The following is a 19543-nucleotide window of genomic DNA, read 5'->3' as shown; positions in this document are numbered from 1 at the left end:
TTGAGATCTGGGAGGGCTTCACAGAGGAGATCACTGAGATGGGGGCATGGCTGGCCCAGGGAGGGGCAGTGGCTTGCGCAGAAGCACAGAAGCCTAAGAGATCCCTTAGGGAAATGGAGGGCAATTCACAGTGATCCATGTGCAGGAGGGATGGTAGGGGGCAGAGCTGGTTTCTGAGGTCAGCAGGTGACAGGGTGGAGAGGGACTTTGAAGAAGCTTATTATACTGGAGGAAGAAGCAGGGCTTGGAGAGCTGACGTGGTAACATCCACGCTTTAGGAGGAACATTCTGGATCCTCAGGGCCAGATGGCGCAGAAGGCAAATGTGAAAGCAGGAGGTGGACTGACCTGCGCCCTCAAACTAGGCAGGAACAAGGCTCTCCCTCCCTCCAGTGTGGCTTCAGCTGGAAACAGCAGCCCCCCCAGTTCTCAGGCCTCTGAGTCACCTCCTTAGGTTCTGTTGCCCTGAGGCCAGGTCAGCCTCCCTCCTCTGTCCTAATTGCTTCCTGTCAAGGGAGCTGGCCCCCTCCAAGCGTCCTTGAGAAAACCCTTGTGAAAGTAATTGAGCGTTTCAGGAGGAAGCAGACACCTGCAGCTGACCGCTCCCCCCTCACTGGCCCCCACTCCCTGCAGAGAACAGTGCTTCTCTGGCTATTGAGGGGGGCATGTTCTGAGAAAAACACTTTGCCACCAACTCCCATCCCCACCCCACCACCTTTGGGTCAGCGTAAGCGGGTCTCAAGGCTCTGGGCTCCTGTAGATGGTGGAACAGTGTCTGCACAACACCCCTGACCAGGGGGGCAAGCAGGGGCTGAGATCCAGGCTGTGTGCCCCTTGCCAAGCTGTGAACTGGGGCATGACAGGCTGACTGTTCAGAAAGGGGTAGATCGTTCTCATTAGCTCAAATGTGCCATCTACTGGCCTAGCTGCTTGCTTATGGGATTGCTACATTCAAAGGGGCACCTTTTCCTAACATGTGCAAAGAGCACCAGGTGGACTAATTGTAATCCCGACTCTTGGCCTTTGTCCCCGCTGCCCTCTGCCCACTAACTCATGTGGGCTCTAACCACGTCTTCCATTGGACAGAGGGAGAAACTGAGTCCAAGGTCTGCCGCCACTAGCTCCCTTTTGGGGACAGTACTCCTGCCCCCAGGCCCCCCAAATCAGCATCTGGTCTGGCGCCGATGAATGGACCAAGGGCTCCCAGGAAAATCTAAGCTGAACCAATCAGATTCCCTTGCTTGAAAACTGAATTAAGAGACACGGAAGGGAGCTGTTAGTCACTGGTGAGTCTGGATACAGAGCTGAAGAAGCAGCCACTTTGTGCAGGGAAACCAAAGGGGTCTTAAGAGAAACTAAAGAAAAGAGTATAGACGCGAACATTGCCAAAGGGATGAGAACCCTCAAGGCCCAGAGATGAGAGGGCAGAGGTCCCACTGACAGTGCCTGTTCTCTTGAGGCCCAGTCATTCTTGAATTTCCATCTTTAGGGTCCCTTGTAATCTGCTCACCCCTTGCTGTGAACTAGCTTGAGTGGGTCTCTGTCCCCTGTAACTTGGAACAAGGACCTCTGCCCCAAGGAGGATGTCGAGGTTCCCCCATTGTGTGAGCTCCCTCAGGTCTCTTCTCCCCTTTTTCTCCTCACCCCAGCCCTGTCTCCAATGGAGGAAGAGAAGAGGCCCCCAGCACGGTCACACTTTTTATTCAATGTCAGTGAAAAAAAAAAATACACGACACAGCACAGGGTTGAACAGTGAGGACAGTCACTGCAGGCACAACCAGGAGGAGCACATCAGGAGAGAGGGGGCCACGCTGGAGAATGGGTTGGGAGGCCCCCCTTCTGCCACCCAGCGCCCCCTACTTCTCCAGGCCTCCACCAAAGCAAGCAGGGCCAGATGCCCTGGGAGGCCCAGTCCTGTTCCACCCTCTGGAAAAAGTAAAAGAAAACCCTGAAAGTTTTGGAAAGAAAATTCCACATTTTTCTGAGACTTTTCAATTGCAGCTTCGAATGACATTTTTTCAAAACTGATGAATAAAATATGTAAGCAATGTATTCTTGCCCCCACAGTGATCTCCAAAGTCAGCACAAAGCCTCACCCAGGGTGGATCTTCAGGAAATACTTGTTGTTTTAGTAAATTTTTGTGTAAAAGTATTTACAGGGTCAGCTTACTCCCCTGCCCAGCCTCTTCTCTCTTTCCTTTTTCTCCCCTCTCCTCCTCTCTTGATCTGCTGTAGGATGAATTTCTTCCTCGAGGGACTGTGCTATTGTCAGGAAACACTTCAGTGCCTTTGCTTATGGGCTTCCTTTTTCTTAACTTTTGATTTAAAGGTAAGTCATATAATCTTGACTACAACTCAAAAGACTAGAGTGGACATCTGAAGTTCCCCTTCATAATGATATATATATATATATATATATATATTTGGCTGAGTCACTTGGTTTGTGGGATTTTAGTTCCCCAACCAGGGATTGAACTCGGATCCTTGGCAGTCAGAGCGTGGAATCGTAAGCACTGGATCGCCATGAAGTCCCAGTGATGATTTTCAGAGAGAAGAAACAAAGGGCTCATCAGTTAGCCCAAAAGGATGAATGAGGGCAAAATACAGTTAGAAGGCAGATTGGGGACCTTGCAATTCACAGAGCTGCTGCAAAAAGATACAGAACTTCAAGGGAGAGTTTGGCTATATCAACATTTTAACTGTCCATATGTTTTCGTGTCTATGCAAGTCATACTTCATACTCTGCTAACTCTGTGGCAAGCCCTTCTTTGCTGGGGCAGGGATAGGAGGACTGCCTCTCTTCTCAAGGCAGGGCTGGTGCTCTACCACAGGAATTCCCAAGCACACAGTCCCTAGGACATCCAGGAGCATGTGGGAGCAAAGCCTGGCCTGCCTGTGGCTCCTCCCATGAGCAAGATGGGGGTCTCAGTTCCCAGCCTGACATTATGTGTTCACCCTGCTGGGATGGCTGAGAACCTTTGACCTGAACAGCAAGTATCACCCATGGTATGTGTCCAGAAGCTTGGAGTGATCATGCTTTCATGAGTAGGATTTTCCCGCCAGTTAGAAAGAAAGAAAGAGAGAGGGAAAAAAAAGTTCCCTTAGGGAGGAAAATAGTAAAGACACTGCAAGATGCTTCCAAGGTTGAGTCAGATGCCTCCTAAGACAGCACTGACCTGTTAGCAGAGCTGCCCAGAAATAGAAAATAAGATGTTTGAAAACGTGGGGGCTTCAATCAAGCTCCTATTTCTTTTTGGAAGACCAGAGCCTCAGATACTTCTTAGAAGGACGCTTGTAAAGGATCAAAACCAACTTAGCTTTCTTTACGGTCAACCTCTGTACCACTCAGAGTCAGAGGAACGAGCAGGGAAGAGATCCTCATAGAGCCCCGGGCTCAAGTCTGGGCACTGTGCCACCTCCTGGCTGTGCTCATGCGCTAGGAACTCCACTCTGTGCCTCAGTTTCCTAGCGTGGAGACATGGAATGAAGAATCCTATTTCCCTAGGCTGTGAGGATAGAATGAGATGGGGGTCAATGGCAAGATCTAAAGCATGAAGTTCTGTGTGATTGTGAATTAGGTTAGAGTCAACATTTGGGGGATAGGAACCCCACTTTGTAAAAAGTCTCCCACTGAAAGTCAAAGCTGAGCTGGGCTGTAGAGTCCTATGTATCTCTGGTGCTGACTGGCAGCATAAAACAGACTTAACAGCCAGCTCCTGAGAGTAATAGAACATCCCTTGAGGCATTACTGGATAAAAACTTGCTGGTTACTGCCCAAGGATGTGAATTCCCCAGCCTGACCATGTGGCTGGTCATAGGCAGAAGGATGAAAAGAGGGTGACAACTCAGTGGACTTGCCATCTCCAAGGGCAGCAAGAAGGAAGGTCTAGGAGAGTTTGAGGGAAAAAGTCAGCTTCCCCGAGTCTCCATTTGCAGAGAGGGAGGACTCAGAAGTAAGAGGTATGCCGCATCCCTTTCCTGAAGATATACTCTTGTACTCCCCAACCCAGCAATCATTCCCTGCTCCCACACTGGGTTGACAGCACCTGTGAACTAGACTGTTTTCACCAGCAGTTCAAGAGGAAATCCACTGTCACTGCACATCAAAGCTAACTTCTGATTATAAGTACAGGAGAAAGTAAAGTGAAAGACTTGATGAAGAAGCAAGATTAATTTTCCGGCAGTCAAAGCATGCAGCTGTAGAGCTCACTGATCCAGAATTGGAAAGCAGACACTGAAAAGCAAAGCCAGTGTACTTGGAAGATGACAAATTACCTGGCAGATTCAGGATTGGGAGTTAGAAAAAGCCTTTCAAGTGGAGCATGCCCGGCATGCTTTTAGGCATTTAATCCATAAATGCAGCCTGGCAGCCTAAACAGTGGCCGGCTGGTCCTCTTCTTCTAGCTCCTTCTGCTTCTGGAGCAGTGAAAGAACAAAGCCCATCCTTAAACTAGACCAAATCCAGATGTGGGAACTACTTCTGTCTCACTCTTGGCAAGCCTTGTGTTCTCTGTTACTGAAGTCAGCACCTAACCAGCATTAAGTGCACAGTAGAGGGTTGCTCACTGAATTGAAAAAAAGACCATTTAAAAGGAAGCAGCAGAAGCTGCTGACAGTGACAGTTCAGGATGTAGCCTGATAAGAAAATGTGTCATCTGGTAAGCTGGGTGATATTTTCCTCTTTTTCTCTCAGCTCTTTTTTACCCCCTGAAAATTAGCACTTTCTATATTCATTTAATCATTTTACAAGAAACCAAGTAATATAAAGTATGTTTTAACATCCTCAACTAATAAAATGAGTTTAGCTCTTTTAAAGGGTATTAAAAAATAAGTATTACATCAATTTCAATTTTTCTTAAAATCCCCACTGATGTGGTTCCTAGATTTCCAAATACTTTCCCTTTCATCCTTCTGCAGCTCTGTGTGGAGCTGAGCAGAAAGATTTAACTGTTCCTCTCAAACTAACCAGCTGTACCCTCTCCTCACCTGAGTTCAATGTCCGTCTGAGTCCCTGACCACTACCCTATGAGCTGCCAGAGGGCCAGAATGTGTCTTGTAAACTACCATAGCCTTAGCACCTAGCGGTGCCTGGCCTTGAATAGGTGCTCAATAAACATTAGTTGAAGAAAGGACTGAGTGAACACTCCAAAGGCTGGGGCCGGAGGGGCCAGGTAGAGTTGTGGGACAGGGCACAGACCACCCTTAAGGGTTCTGGGTCCTCAGTGAAGGACAGACCCAATCTGGCCCTTTAACTGGGGTCTGTAGGACCACATCCTATAAAGCACAATCCCAGAAGAACAGAATTTCAAAGCAGAACCCAGCCCCCCTGCCTTTACCCTGAACCTTGGGGCAAAAACCAGTTCCCCTATGCCCAGCAGATGTTGGTTCTGGGCCAAGACTGGGGCTGGGGCTAGGCCATTAAATACCTGAGGATCTTCTCTATTCCAGGGTGAGGTGGTCCCTTAAAGATCTTGACTGAGGAGAGCAAGGGCTTGGGCAGAGGGGTGGGTGGGCCAGAGAGTGAGGCTGGAGTCCCCCTCCCCCTAAGGAAGGGCCAGCCAGAGAGGTCACTGGGTTGGGAGGTGGCCACGCCCCTCCTGGCCAGAGGCCCTGCCCCTCACCAGCCTCTACTTCTGCATATCACACTGCAGCAGCAGCACAATAGACGGGTCGCTCTTGGCCGCCTCCTTGAACTCCTCCAGTGTAATCTGGTCGTCCTTATCTTGATCCATCTTCTTGAAGATCTTGTCCACACGCTGCTGGGGCGTGAGCCCATCCTGGTTCATGCGCATCATGATCACAGTGCCCACCATCTTGTAAATAGCCTGGTGGGGCAAGAAGGGGGATGTGAACACTCACAACGGGGACAGGAGATGGGAGATGTACGAAGGGACCCAGGGGTGGCATGGAGAACAAGGGGCCGTGTGAGGATACTGGAAGGTGATGTATAGTCACTAAGACTGGCTATTTAATCAGCATCTCACACCAAACATGTCTACTACCCAACTCTTCACCTCCAACCTGCTTCTGCCCCAGAGGGCCCTGTCTCAGTGAACAGCAAATTCATTCTTCTAGATGTTCAGACCAAAAGCCTCGACACCATTCTTGACTCTCTTTTTCTCACACCCATGTCTAATCTTACAGCAAATTCTGTCAGCCCTAATTCTGAATAGGTCCAATAACGAGCCACCGCCTGCTATTCCACTGCTCCGTGGCTGTCGCCTCCATCCCCCTGTGACCAGACTGCTGTTGGAAGCCTCGCAACTGGTCTCTCCCTACTTTTGCTGCCCTCCCACCTGCTCAGTGTGTTCTCCACATGGAGAATAGAGAGAGCCCTTAAGGGCTTCACATCTCACTTCGAAGAAAGTCAAGTCTCTACCCCAGATGATGCTAAGAAACGGCCTCCTGACTACCTCTCTGACCTCTTCCTACCACTCTCCCCTTGCTCACTTCTCTCCCACCACCCTGGGCTCCCAGCCACTCCTTGAACACTGGAAACACAGTCTAGTGGGGTCTTTGCATTTATTCTTCCCCATGCACAGAACACTCCTCCCCCTGACACCTATGCAGTTAGCTCCCTCACTTTATCCAGGTTACTCCTCAAATCTCACCTTACACAAAATCACTTTTACTTCATTGCCCTCTCCCCTTATTTTGCTTTGCGTATCTTGTTTGTAATACTTACTGCCTGACATAGCATAGGCTTTGTTTTGTTAAATTTTCTTGGTAGAAGGAATGCCCTGTGAAAGCAAGAACTTTGAACAGAGACTGGCTTGTGGCAGTCTCTGTTGAAAGAATGAGTTAAGAACTTGGACTCTTGTTGAAAGAATATATATTTGTTGAAAGAACACTGAGTTAAGATCTTGGGACTCTGGAGTCAGACTCCTTAGATTTGGGATCAAGAACCATCACCTGATACATTTCTTCAACCGTAAAATGGGGTTTCTAACAGTACCTACCCCCTAGACTTGTTGGGTAAAGTACTTAGCACAAGACCGATCCTATTCTGAACACCCAACCAAGGCTAGCCGCTGGATCCTAGGAGGAGGGAAGAGGGAGGAGGGAGTGGTGGGCTCCCGAGGCCTGAGCGGAGGGTGGCTGGAGAACGGCCCTCGCAGCGAAGACAGGAAGCGTGTATACCCAACCCACCTCAATGATCTCCAGCATCTCGAGACGCGTGATGCGCCCGTCACCGTCCAAGTCGTACATTTCAAAGGCCCAGTTGAGTTTCTGCTCAAAGCTGCCGCGGGAGGTGACCGAAAGGGCGCAAATGAACTCCCGGAAGTCGATGGTGCCATCGCCGTTCTTGTCGAAGGTGCGGAAAGCGTGCTGCGCGAACTTGGAGGCGTCGCCGTAGGGGAAGAACTGAGGCGAGGACACGAGGGGCTGGAGCCCAGCGACAGCCCCGCGCTCGCGGCCCGCCCCCTGGCTGCCTGGCCCCGCCCCCATGGCTGCCTGGCTCCGCCCCCGCCCGTCCGGCCCGCCCCCGGAGTGCTGGGCTCCGCTTACCTTGATGTAGAGCTGCTGGAACTCCTCCAGGTTGAGGATGCCGCTGGGGCAGTCCTTCAGGAAGCCCTTGTACCACTGCTTCAGCTCCTGCTCACTGAACTCGGTGTTTTGAACCAGGTCTTCCAGCACCTCTGGGGCCAGCTTGCTGTTGGTCTTCCCCATGGCAGGGCCTGGCGGAGAGGGGCTCCCTCAGTTTGGTCCAGGGCAAGGCCGTCACCTCTGCAGCCTTCCGCCAAGTCTCTCTAGGACGGGGTTCCCTTTCTCCACAACAGCCCCTTCCTCTAACCAACTCCACATTCCCACAGCCAGGACCACCCCCCCCCCTCCTTCCACAGCCGGGGGTAGGGGGGGAGGGGTCTTCTTCTCACTTACACGGTGGACACCCCCGCCTCCTACAGATGGGTTCTGTCATTCCACCACACTCCTTCCCATAGAAGCTCCTGCCTCTCCTCTGCTCCCCTCTTTCCCCGCACACAAAGTGGGGGCTTTCCCCTTATTACATCCCGATTACAGGGCCTCCTCTCCAAGCAGGCCCCTCCCCTATCCTCACAGCAGTTTTCCTCCCCTGGCAACCAGGGTCTCTAGCCTCCCAGGGCTCAGCTCTCCTCTTTCTCACTGACCGGTTTGCAAATCACAGTCTTCATTCTTTCCTCTCCTCTTTACACCTTCCATAGCTCCCTACACCCATAGAATAGTCGTAATCCTCTCCTTGCTCTTCAGAGCTCTCTGCACTCAGCTTCTACCCACCACTACAAGCTCCTCTCCTACCTGGCAGGTTCCTCATGTATTCCCCTGGCGCTGTCTCCCAAGTCCTTCCTCAAGACTTTCCAGGGCACCTGAGCAAGAAGCTTCTCTCCCTCCTTCCTTTGTACAACAGAAATCCTAGCTGGTAGCCCTGATGACCCTGACTGTCTTCTCCTTTTCATTAGTTCATTCATTCCCTGAGCATTTATTGAGGCTGACCATGTGCCAGGCCCTGTGCTGATGATGGGGATAAAGTCAACATGAGCCAGACTTCACTAACTCATAATTGGATCAAAGAGGCTGATTGTAAAGCACCTTAAATCCATGCCAGGGAGTTTGGCGTGGGGCACAGAAGCTCCTGTGGTTTACATAAATACTTATAGATTGTTTACAATATGGTGCTGGGAACCCACAGAGAAGGAATGCATTTTTCAGATTTTTCCCTGGCTACAGTGTACGACATGACCTGGGTCGGGAGAGGAGGGGTAGCTCTGCTGCAGAGTTCAGGTGGGAGGCGATGACAATAGGGTGGGGTGGTAGAGGGATGTGGATGGACTGAGAGATGCTAGGAGGAGGCACTGGCAGGACCTGGGGACTGAATGGATGTGGGGCTGAGAGTGACAGAGGACTGCTGCCAATGCTCAGAACCGGGGCTGAATGGATAGAGGTGGTATTTCTGAGAAGCAGGTTTGGGGAGGGTGAAGAATCAGGTCCCAGTGGGACCATGAGCCCCTCAAGTATCTTGTGCCTGAGGAAGTTCCTGCAGAGGGAGGTACAAACCCTCCCCAGGAAGCCTGGCTGGAGTGAGGCCCCTGGCAGGCCCTGAAGGCTGAGTTGACATTCTTGTCAGACCTCCATGGGGGGAACGTCCTGCTAGAGCCTGACTTCCCCAGGACATGACCTGGGAGGTGAATTTGACCCACTCTGAGTCTCTTTGGAAGAGTGCCAGACCCCAGCTGCAGGGTGGCCTGTCATGAAGACACTCTGGAAAAGGACACCCGCAGGCTTGCAGAAGGAATTCCACTTCCACAGCCCAGTGCATGCCTGTGTGGCTTCTAATCCTTACTGCTGGGAGTACCCTAGACAGCCAGGTCTGAGTTTGGTCAGTTCCATGCCCTCTCTCGCTTCATGACTTCAAGCAATGATCTCCAGCCTTTTTGGCACCTAGGACCTGTTCCATGGAAGACAATTTTTCCACAGACCAGGGTGGGGGGATGGTTTCAGGATGATTCAAGTGCATTGCATTTATTGTGCACTTCATTTCTATTATTATTACATCAGCTCCACCTCAGACCATCAGGCGTTAGATCCCAGAGGTTGGGGACTCCTGAGTTATAGAATACCTCTGGATCTCAGACCCTCCACAGGGCCATCAAGAAGATCAAGAAGCAGTGGAGGCGGCAACATCCTCGCCTGCCTCCCACCCCCAGAGGATGATGAATCCTATACGCTCCCAGGGAAAGCCAGGGACGGGGAGGCATGCCATCTTCGGGAACCTGGAACCAGGGGGTCCCACACAGCTGTCCTGGGACCGGAATCAAAAGCACAACTGAAACACACATGGGCAGAAGGAGGCGGGCTCCATTCTCAGCTGCCCCCTCCTCCAAAGCACACTGAAGGCTCAGGTACCGTCAAGAAAGTTCGAGAATGCAGAGGTAGTGGTGTCTGGTGGGGGAGGCAGAGCCTCTCCCTCTGTCTCCTGTGAGACGTACCCAAGTGTCTGCGTAAGCAGTAGGAGTGGGTGGGAGCACGTCAGTGTATAAGACTGCAAATCTGCCAGAACGCACACACACACACGTATGTGTGTGTGTGTTTGTGTGTGTGATGGAGTCTATGTGGCTCTTACCTTCTGCCCCTTTTCTCTCCCCCGCTCTGTGCTGCCTTCCCACCATTTTCTGTCTCCTGGCCATACCTGTTCTCAGTCCCCATTTGATTCCTGGCCCACCAGGGACTAAGAAGGAGGCTTCATCTCTCTTCATTCCTTCTACCACTCTTAGGTCAGCAGGCCAAAGCTTTTAAGATCATCCCCTTTAAGATCATCCCCTTATGTTAGTGAAAAACTGGAAGCCAGAGGGAGGAGAAAATTGGCTCAGAGTTACACCCAGGCTGAATCTATGCCACCTGCCTGGACTGCCCTCTCTGAATCACCTCTTGTCCACTACAGACTCCTACCTGCCTTCCAGGAAAACTATGGCTCTGCTCTGCCTCTTGGCATAGATGGGACCATTTTGCTGGCTCCAAGTCACACTATCTGATACCTAGGAAATATCCATCCTTGGGGTGGACCACCAGGGCCTCTGACTCAGCACACCTACAGCCAGATTCACCCTCAACCTGTGATGGTCCTTCTCCCTCCATGACCCTTCCTTCCCTCCCTGGGATCAGGGAGGGAATACAATCATAGTTACATTTAGTTTCCCCTCTTCCTTTTCCCTAGATCCCACTTGCTACTAAGGCCTATTGTTCCTTCTTTTGAAGTGCTCCTGGAATGTACACCACATCTTCTCCCCGTGCCCCTCCTCCCCGCCCCCGCCACTGCATAGTCAGGGTCAGGGGCACAGCCAAAGGGGCTGAAACCCAGCTGAGGCACTGTTTGCCAAGCCATCCTATGGACTCAGCTGCCTCAGAAGGAGGGCTTTCCTTGTGATTCCTCTGTTCAACAGAATGTCTTCTCTAGTTTTGCCCAGAGGTACAATGTAGGCTACGGGTTGCTCTACCCATGGGTCCCCTTAAACTCCAGAACCCTCTAAAATCTCATGTCTCGAGTCAACTGTCTACCCTTACCTCCCACTACTCCCCTCACAACTACATACTTCAGTCAGAACCTACTTCAATTGTTGTTCATAATCCTTCCTTCTCTTCTGGGCTGATGCAGCTACAATCAGCCTTCAGGGCTGACTAAAGCCCACTTCCTTATGATCAGCCTCTCCCAGACTGGAGAGCGGACAGTCAGCAGCCTGGACTTGGCATTCTGGGCATGAGTAGACCCTGTGAGGCCACAGAATTGATCCTGACAGGTGTGTAGACTCCAGAGCTCTCTGATTCTCACCTGGTGTTCTAGAATTCCAGAATGGAGCCTGATTTGGGGAAGAGTTTTGCATTACTCTCTTGTCTGGGCCAGAAACATTTCTCCAGACATTTTGCTCAATGGTAAAGAGCTTATCCTCTCCCAATATTAACCCTGTCTGCTTGGGAGCAGCTCGGACAGTGAGAAAAGTCATCTTCCCTTATTCCTATTTTCCCTCTTGTAGCTGCCCACACAGGTTCCCACTCTGCCCTCTGTGGCAGGACAGAGGTGCCCTGCAGAGACCTACTCTGGAACCCAGAGATGTTCAATGAATGTCCCTTTGTGGATTACTCAAGGGGCAGAACCCCCTTCTTTCTCCTTGGAACAGCATCAGGCTGTTTATCTGTGTTCTCCTGCCGTTGCACCCTCTTAGAGACAACAGAACCTAGATCTGAGGAAAGGAAGAGTTCACCCAAGGTCAAGTGGAGTCCATCAGCAGGAAGAAGGCCAGAACCTGCGGGGGCATGTTCTGTTGGAGCTGTGGCCTGGCTGAACGTAGGCAGGCTCCTCTTGAGGGCTGCCTCCAGCTCTGAAGAAGCTGGCTCTTCCCCATGCGTGAAGACACTGTGCCTCTGGGCTCAGAGGTTTCTTTCAGAGGGCAGAACTCAGAGTTGTGGGCTCCAAATGGGAAGGTGGCAGAGAGGGTGGGAGGAACTGAGGGAGGCAATAATCCCACACCCTCACCAAGCTTCAGAGGAGCTGGTGCTGAGACTGTTGCCATGGTGACAATAGCTCCCTGGTCAGGAGATTTTTTTCTTCTCCTCCCTTTGCTCTTCTCCAAGCAGCAGCCATGGCGGCAATAGCTAGGTCTTCTCCTTCTTATTAGTGAGTGGCAGGGGATGATAAACCAAAGGTGGGCTTGTTGATTACCTCCACCTTGGAGCTGCCCATGTCATGTGGGCTCTTGGTCAAGAAGGGACTCCTAATTGCTAAGGAGGAGCCTGAGCCTGGAGAGTGTGTAGGAAGGGGGAGGCCCATACCCAGGCCTGGGTAAGAAGCAATGTCCTTTTGGTGAGGACTAAAGCCCCTCAGACCTCCTTTCTGAAATGTCCTAACGGTTCAGGAAAAGAAAAAAAGGGTCCTGTTTTCTCATAATTAGCCATAGAATCAGAGTGCGTCAGAGTTGGAAGGTTATCCAAGATCGTCTCATCAGATCCACTCTCTGTCCTGCCCACCCACCCTCTGTCTCCTATCTCATGAAGGATCAGAGAGGGAAGTTTGACTTGGTCAAACAGCAAAGGCAAGTTCTTCTGCCCTCCAGACTCAGGCTGCCTTAGGGAAAGAGCCAAACAGTCCATGGAGCTTTGGCATGATCCCCACTGAGCAGAAGGAAGACGGGAGAGGGAGCGGCTGGCTGGGTGCAAGAAGGCCAGAGAGGGTATGAATTAGAACGATATTTGAGAGGTGGAATGAGAAAACTTGGTGCTTTGGCCGTGAGGGGTGAGGGGAACGGAGGAGGCTGGGACCTTGGCAGCAGTGACTGACAGGTCTGGGTGGTCTGCTGAGGGGTAGTGTTTATCTTGAAGCCAGGTGAAAGAGGCGGAAGATGGGCCTCTGTCTCTCACTGAGACCATGGGGAGGGGGGCCTGCTGAGAGAGAGTCATGAGGAGGAGAACTGGGTGGCCCCCAGGTATGCTGTGAGCTCTGTCAGCTTGAGAAGTGGAGGTGGAGATGGTCTGAGGAGCTGTGTGAAGTGGGAGTGGGCTCTCTGTGGAGGTGGAGGCTGTCTTTCGGGACAGGGACACTGTGGTGTGAAGTGCAGTGAACTGCTCCTGGGGCTGGGTGGTGTGGCTAGGGGCTGTCTGTGGAGGTGGGAGGTGGTCATGGGGCTGAGCTGACTACCCATGGGGGAGGGGGATGGGTTCCTCTAGCATCAGCCACCACACCCCCAGGGGTGTGTGTGTGTGTGTGTGTGTGGTGTGTGTGTGTGTGTGTGTGTGTGTGTGTGTGTGTTGGGGACCAGAGCAGTTGTTGCTTTGGGGTTAAGGAGGCTTCTTTGCCTGCTTCCCTGGGACCTGCGGGGCCAGGACTCGAGTGGGTGGTCCCCTGGCCAGGGGCGGGACCCCCATAAGCCGCCGCCTATGGTGGAATCAGGGGTCAGGGAGATGAATCCGAGGGAGCAGAAGACGAGGGAATGGAGAGTGGAGGGGGAGGGGATACGTGCCTCCGCCCGGCCCTACCCGCGTTACCTGAGGCCGCTCGCCGGGTCGCTGGATGACTCTGAGCCTCCGCGGGTCGCGGGGACCGAGACGGGCTCGCGGGCCGGCCTCCAGGTTCTCCAAGGTCCGCTCCGAAGCCGCCTCCCAGCTCTTGGATCACTCTGTCGCTCGGAGGCGACACGATTTGCATAAGCCCCGCCTCACCCCGGGCATGTTGGGCGTTGATTGGGTCGGCTGAGGCGGAGTGGCAGGCGGGGTTTCAGGTGGGGACCGGGTGGCCAGTGAGGCCCCGCTACAGGAGCGCGCCTCGCCCGACCTCCCTGACCTTCCCAGAGTCGCGATGAAAAGGGGAGGGCTGTACCTTCGCCTGTATCCCGCCCCGAGACTCAGACCCCAGGCCATCGTCTGAGGTTAAAAGTGTCCACGATTGAAGTGGATTCGCAAAAACAACTGCACGGTTGCTATGGGAACGGAAGAACCACAGCAGAGGCTCTAAGCCTTTCCTTCTTGGGCCCAGAGAGGGTGGGGATGGAAAAGGGGATGAGTCACAAGATGTGATCCCCCCTCCCCCGCACATCCCACCCAAAATCGGAGAAGGGCCACGAGGAACTGAGTGGGGAGGGAAGAGATGAGGTGGTCAGCAGCCCACGCCTTCACATCATTCATCGCCTCCCCCAACACACCCACTCCCCCCAAGCCATGGCAGGTGGGCGAGGATGGCGAAGTACCCAGCCTCGACCTAACCCCACGCTAGAATTTCGATCCTTCCCCCACACAGGCCTTCGTTACTTCTCACGGAGTCCTAGGAGGCCTCACGGGATCTCCCCGAGAGGTATCTCTCTGCCTGCCCCATGAACCCCTCCATTTCCCACCCTCCCGTCTTCCGTCCTGTAGACGGAGCCTGTCCCCAGCCCCCGCCAGTCTCTGGCCTCGGATGTTGACACAAGCTGGAAGCGGTTTACACTGAGCGGGTCTGGAAGGTTTCAGGGCCCTGGGAACACCTCCTCCCCGCATTTGGGGGTCTCCCCAATGCCGGGCCCAGCCGCCCGCCCCAGCTGCACTGGCAGCTGAGAGCTTCCAACCCAAGGCGATAATAAGGAACCCTTTTACTCCAAATCGGGGGCGAAAGGGGAGCAGATAGCTTCGGGTTGGGCCACGTGCGGGGAGGGGCGTCTAGGGATCTGTCAAAAGTAGGGCGGGGCTTCTGGGGATTGGTTGAATCGGAGAGAGAATGTTGGGGGACAGGGGGCTGAAAGGGAGGCGGGGCCTTTTGCCAATTTTGAGGGCGTTGAGGTGGGAGGGGCGATAGGGGATGAGGATAACCTTGCCGAGAGTGGAGGCTTGATCCCAGAAACTTCAGAGCCAAACTCCCTGGGGAGGAGCCAGTGGAGTTCTCTCTTTTTCCTTAGGAAGCGTCCGTTCCCCCTTGAATCTGTTTTGCCGTCCCATCCTCCCAGCTGCAGGCTTTGTCTTCTCTTTGAGGTACTAGCAGAATGACAGCATACCTGGCACGTCCCTGGCCCCTTAGTTGGGTGACATCCCAAGACAGGTGTTTGAAAACCCTGACTTTGTCACGTCCTGAGCACCTGGCCCTGGGAACCCAGAGAAGAGCAAAAATTCATTCCTGCTCACAGGTATCATAACCAAGGCATAAGCAAGTGGGGAGAAGCAGCGTGAGATGCTGGAAACGGACTCTGGAACTCAGGTGGAATCCCATCTCTGCCAGGGAGTCCACAGATGAGCATGGGCAAGACCCTTCCCTCTCTGTGCCTTCCTCAGTCTGTAAAATTGGGAGCTGACACAGGAGGCCCAGGGACACAGGAGGCAGGGGAAGAATTTCAACTAGGAGGCTGAAGAAAGACTGTCATTCTGGACAGAATTTTGTGGACATGAATCCGACTGCTTTCTGCTACACTTATGAGCTTCTTAACAATAGGTGACATATAGAGAGCTTACTTTGTGTCAAATACTATTCTAACACTTTATATGTATTGCCTATTTTTTTTCCTCATAAGAACTCTTTGCAGCAGGTACATTTTTTCAAAGATTTTTTTTAATGTGGACTATTTTGGGTCTTTATTGAATTTGTTAACAGTATTGCTTCTATTTTATGTTTTGGTTTTTTGGCCCTGAGACATGTGAGATCTTAGCTCCCTGATTAGGGATGGAACCTGCAACCCCTGCATTGGAACGCGGTTTTAACCATTAGACTGCCAGGAAAGTACCCCAGAGCAGGTACTTCTATCCCTCCCATTTAATAGATTGAGGCATTTAACAGTTAAATAACTAGCTCAAGTTCTCATAGTTGGTAAGCTGCAGAGCTGGGATTTAAATTCAAGCAGTCTGGCTCCAGAGTCCACACTTGTAGCCAGTACACAGTATTGTCTCTCTTTAAAGATCCTTCAAATCCTCAATGGGAAGGGCTTTGGATTGGAATATTCTTTTCTGATCCCCCAAGGCATTAGAAAGGCAAAGCCCAGTGGGATATATTGGTCCTCCTCTGGCTCTTTAAACCAGGCAGGACATCTAGCCAGCCTTGCCCATGAATCATCACAGGCCCTGTGACTGTTCCTGAACTGCCAGTCATAACCCATCTTCACCAGCTTATGACACTTGAGACTTGATCTTGATCCTGCCTCTGCCCTTTAGATGTTTAAAGCAATAGCAACTGACATTGACTGAGTTGCTTCACTATGTACCAGACACTCTGCCAAGTCCTTTATCTGTATCATCCCAAATATGACTTCTGCCAAGGGTGACATTTAAAATATCTAACAACCAGTTCAGGCACAAGCGTTACCAGTCAGAACGGATGCTGGCCTTAGTTTTAGATCAAGGACTCTGTTCTTCCAAAAATGAACACTTTAGTTACTGGATCAAGGGGAGCAGGCAAAAGAGAAGCTAGGAAGATAGGGGCCCAAGGCTAGGCTAACCATTTACCAATCAATTTAGAAATATTTTGATGTTTTAACAACCTGCTATACCAGTGTGTACAGACTAAATTTCAGTCCTGGTATCATTATTTTATTTCTTGACAGTGAATGGCAGCTCAGAAATGTTAGAGAACTTGCCCATTGTAACACAGCCCATCAGTGACAGAGATTCCAACCTCGGTCCACTCCAGAGTACACACTCTTTTTTAAATGAAAATATTTATTTATTTGACTGCACTGGGTCTTGGCTGTGGCATGTGGGATCTTTGATCTTTGTTGCAGCTGCTGCTGCTGCTAAATCGCTTCAGTCGTGTCCACTCTGTGCGACCCCATAGACGGCAGCCCACCAGGCTCCCCCGTCCCTGGGATTCTCCAGGTAAGAACACTGGAGTGGGTTGCCATTTCCTTCTCCAATGCGTGAGAGTGAAAAGTGAAAATGAAGTCACTCAGTCGTGTCTGACCCTCATCGACCCCATGGACTGCAGCCTTCCAGGCTCCTCCATCCATGGGATTTTCCAGGCAAGAGTACTGGAGTGGGGTCAGGCAGTATCTTTTAGTTGCAGCATGCGGATCTAGTTCCCTGACCAGGCATTGCACCTAGGCCCCTGCACTGGGGGCTTGGAATCTTAGCCACTGGATCACCAGGGAAGTCCCCAAAGTGCATGCTCTTGACCACTAACTGACCTGTGTTCCTGGGAAAGGAGAGTGTTCAGAACAGAGCTGTTGTTTCCACTGTTCTGCAGCTAAAGGCTGAGCCAGAGGAGTGAGGTTTAAGTTCTGGAGTTTTGCTGTGACCGATCTGTTCTCAGGCTTGGCAGCACCTGTGAGGTATGTTGAAGGAAGGGGCTCGGCAGAATGAGGAGGGCAGAGCAGCCTGAAGGGAAAAAGGAGCAGTGTGGTTGTGTAGGAGACCCCCAAAAGGGGGCACAGAAGAACTGAGTCCAGCGGGGTTTCGGTGAGGGCAGACATTTGTAGGCAGTGGCCGGCGCTTCAGTTTGCTCTGCCGAAATGCTAGCGTTCTTCCCCTGCTGGTCCCAAACGGTGCCTTTATGATGAATAACGCTTCCTGACTCCCTGGGTTTCCTCAGCCTTCTCAGTGCAGCCTGGTGACAGCTGGAATTCCCCTGGGTTCTAGATATTTTGTAGTCTTCTTAGTGGCTGGGAGAGAGTGAGATCACCAGCTTTGGGCTCTTTCCTTTTCTCTATTGGCTAAGCAGGATTTTTTTTTTTTTAATTTTCAAAATAGAAATCTATTATTTTTTTTTCTTGTTAATACACAGTGGCTAAAAAATTCCCCATACTCTCTCCCTTGAGCATTACCTACAGGAGACCTTGTGTTTTGATGGCCCTGCTCTCATTTATTTTCTGCTGCAGAAGCCCTGTGGTGTAGTGGGTCAAATGCATAGACCCTGGGGCTGGGCTGCCTGGGTTTGCATCTATCACTTTCCAGCAGGGTGACCACAGGCAGGTTACTTTATCTGCGTCTCAATCTCCTCATCTATAAAACAAGGATAATAGTAACAGTACCTATACCAAGGGCTACTCTAAGAATTAAAATGAGTTAATACATGCCAAGTGCTTAGAACAGATTTTACTTTGGGGAATCACTCCTTCCCCATTGTATACAGTCTTGGTGGGACTATCAATCTAAGTGTCCTGCCTTCCTATGGACAAGGATTGGTCATAAGACTCAAATAAGGCTAAATAGTCTCTCTCGCTGTTCCTCTCAAGCTAATCTGAATCTTGAGTAAAGTGATTCAAGGGTGGTAAATGATTAGCTCTGGTTTATTCCAGAGCAGCGCCCTGATGATGCTATAATTCATTCCTGCTATCTGAATCCTCAGAACCACTTTGGTACACGTTTCTTCCAAAGACTTACTTCTGCTTTTCCTTTGGCTCTGTGAGCCATTTCACATCCCTCCCTCAAATTTATTTTCTTTTTTTTTTTTTTAAACTTAAGCTCCCCAGAGGTGACTTTTGTTTGCTTGCAGGAAGTACATGTGAGTTTGTCATATTTCTCTATCAGTTATGACTCTTGGTTGCAAGAGACAGAAAATCCAACTCACAATGGGCTAAGCAAAAATAGGATAAAGTGGCTCTAGCAAGGGAAAACTCCACAAGTAGATTGGACTTCAGGGGGTGACTTGATTCAGAGGCTTAAGCAATGTGATTAATATCTGACCTCTTTCTGGGGCGTGGCTTCGCTCTCCTGTGTCAGTGTCAATTTTGGTTCTTGGGATCCATATAAAGGCAAGATATCTGCTATCATCTCTAGCCACCATCCTTTCCAGGGGAGTCCTACAGAAAAGCAGACTTTCTCTTTTGCAGAGCAGCCAGTCAACACCTGGGTTGGTTCTCATTGGCCTGATTTGGGATCCAGGCTAAACTCAGAATCAGTTTTTGAAAACAGGGGGATCCAGTGCTCTCCTTAGCTAGGGCTGGGTTACCCACCCCTAGAACTGGGAGGTAAGTTCAATTCCTCCTAAAGCATGTGTATCCAGAGTAGGGAAGGAGGGTGTTCTTACCAAGGACAATAGAAGTTCCTAAATTATAAAAACACACACAGCTAGGTCAGTTTTCATTCCAATCCCAAAGAAAGGCAATGCCAAAGAATGTTCAAACTACCGCACAATTGCACTCATCTCACACGCTAGCAAAGTAATGTTCAAAATTCTCCAGGCTGGGCTTCAACAGTATGTAAACTAAGAACTTCCAGATGTTCAAGCTGGATTTAGAAAAGGCAGAGGAACCAGAGATCAAATTGCCAACATCCATTGGATCACAGAAAAAGCAAGAGAATTCCAGAAAAGCATCTACTTCTGCTTCATTGACAATTCTAAAGCGTTTGATCATGTGGATCACAGCAAACTGTGGACAATTTTTCAAGAGACGGTAATACCAGACCACCTTACCTGCCTCGTGAAAAATGTGTATGCAGGTCAAGAAGCAACAGTTAGAACTGGACATGGAACAACAGACTGGTTCCAAATAGGAAAAGGAGTACGTCAAGGCTGTATATTGTCACCCTGCTTATTTAACTTATATGCAGAGTACATCATGAGAAACACTGGGCTGGAAGAAGCACAAGCTGGAATCAAGATTGCCAGGAGAAATACCAATAGCCTCAGATGT

At 50.9% G+C, this 19543-nt stretch overlaps 1 protein-coding gene across 2 annotated transcripts; it reads right to left on the bottom strand.

Annotated features, from left to right (window-relative positions):
- Window positions 1-1684: 1684 nt before the first annotated feature.
- On the bottom strand, window positions 1685-13599 carry HPCAL4 (hippocalcin like 4). Of its 2 annotated transcripts, none has more exon segments than NM_001099382.1 (4): window positions 1685-5824; window positions 7149-7364; window positions 7509-7678; window positions 13509-13599. In NM_001099382.1, coding segments are annotated over 3 exon segments (576 nt in total). In that variant the 5' UTR covers window positions 7671-7678; window positions 13509-13599; the 3' UTR covers window positions 1685-5626.
- Window positions 13600-19543: the final 5944 nt, after the last annotated feature.

Source organism: Bos taurus, chromosome 3, assembly GCF_002263795.3.
Source record: "Bos taurus isolate L1 Dominette 01449 registration number 42190680 breed Hereford chromosome 3, ARS-UCD2.0, whole genome shotgun sequence".
Lineage (NCBI taxonomy): Eukaryota > Metazoa > Chordata > Mammalia > Artiodactyla > Bovidae > Bos > Bos taurus.
The sequence above is the reverse complement of the archived record's forward strand: the minus strand, read 5'-3'. Positions and strand labels throughout refer to the sequence as shown.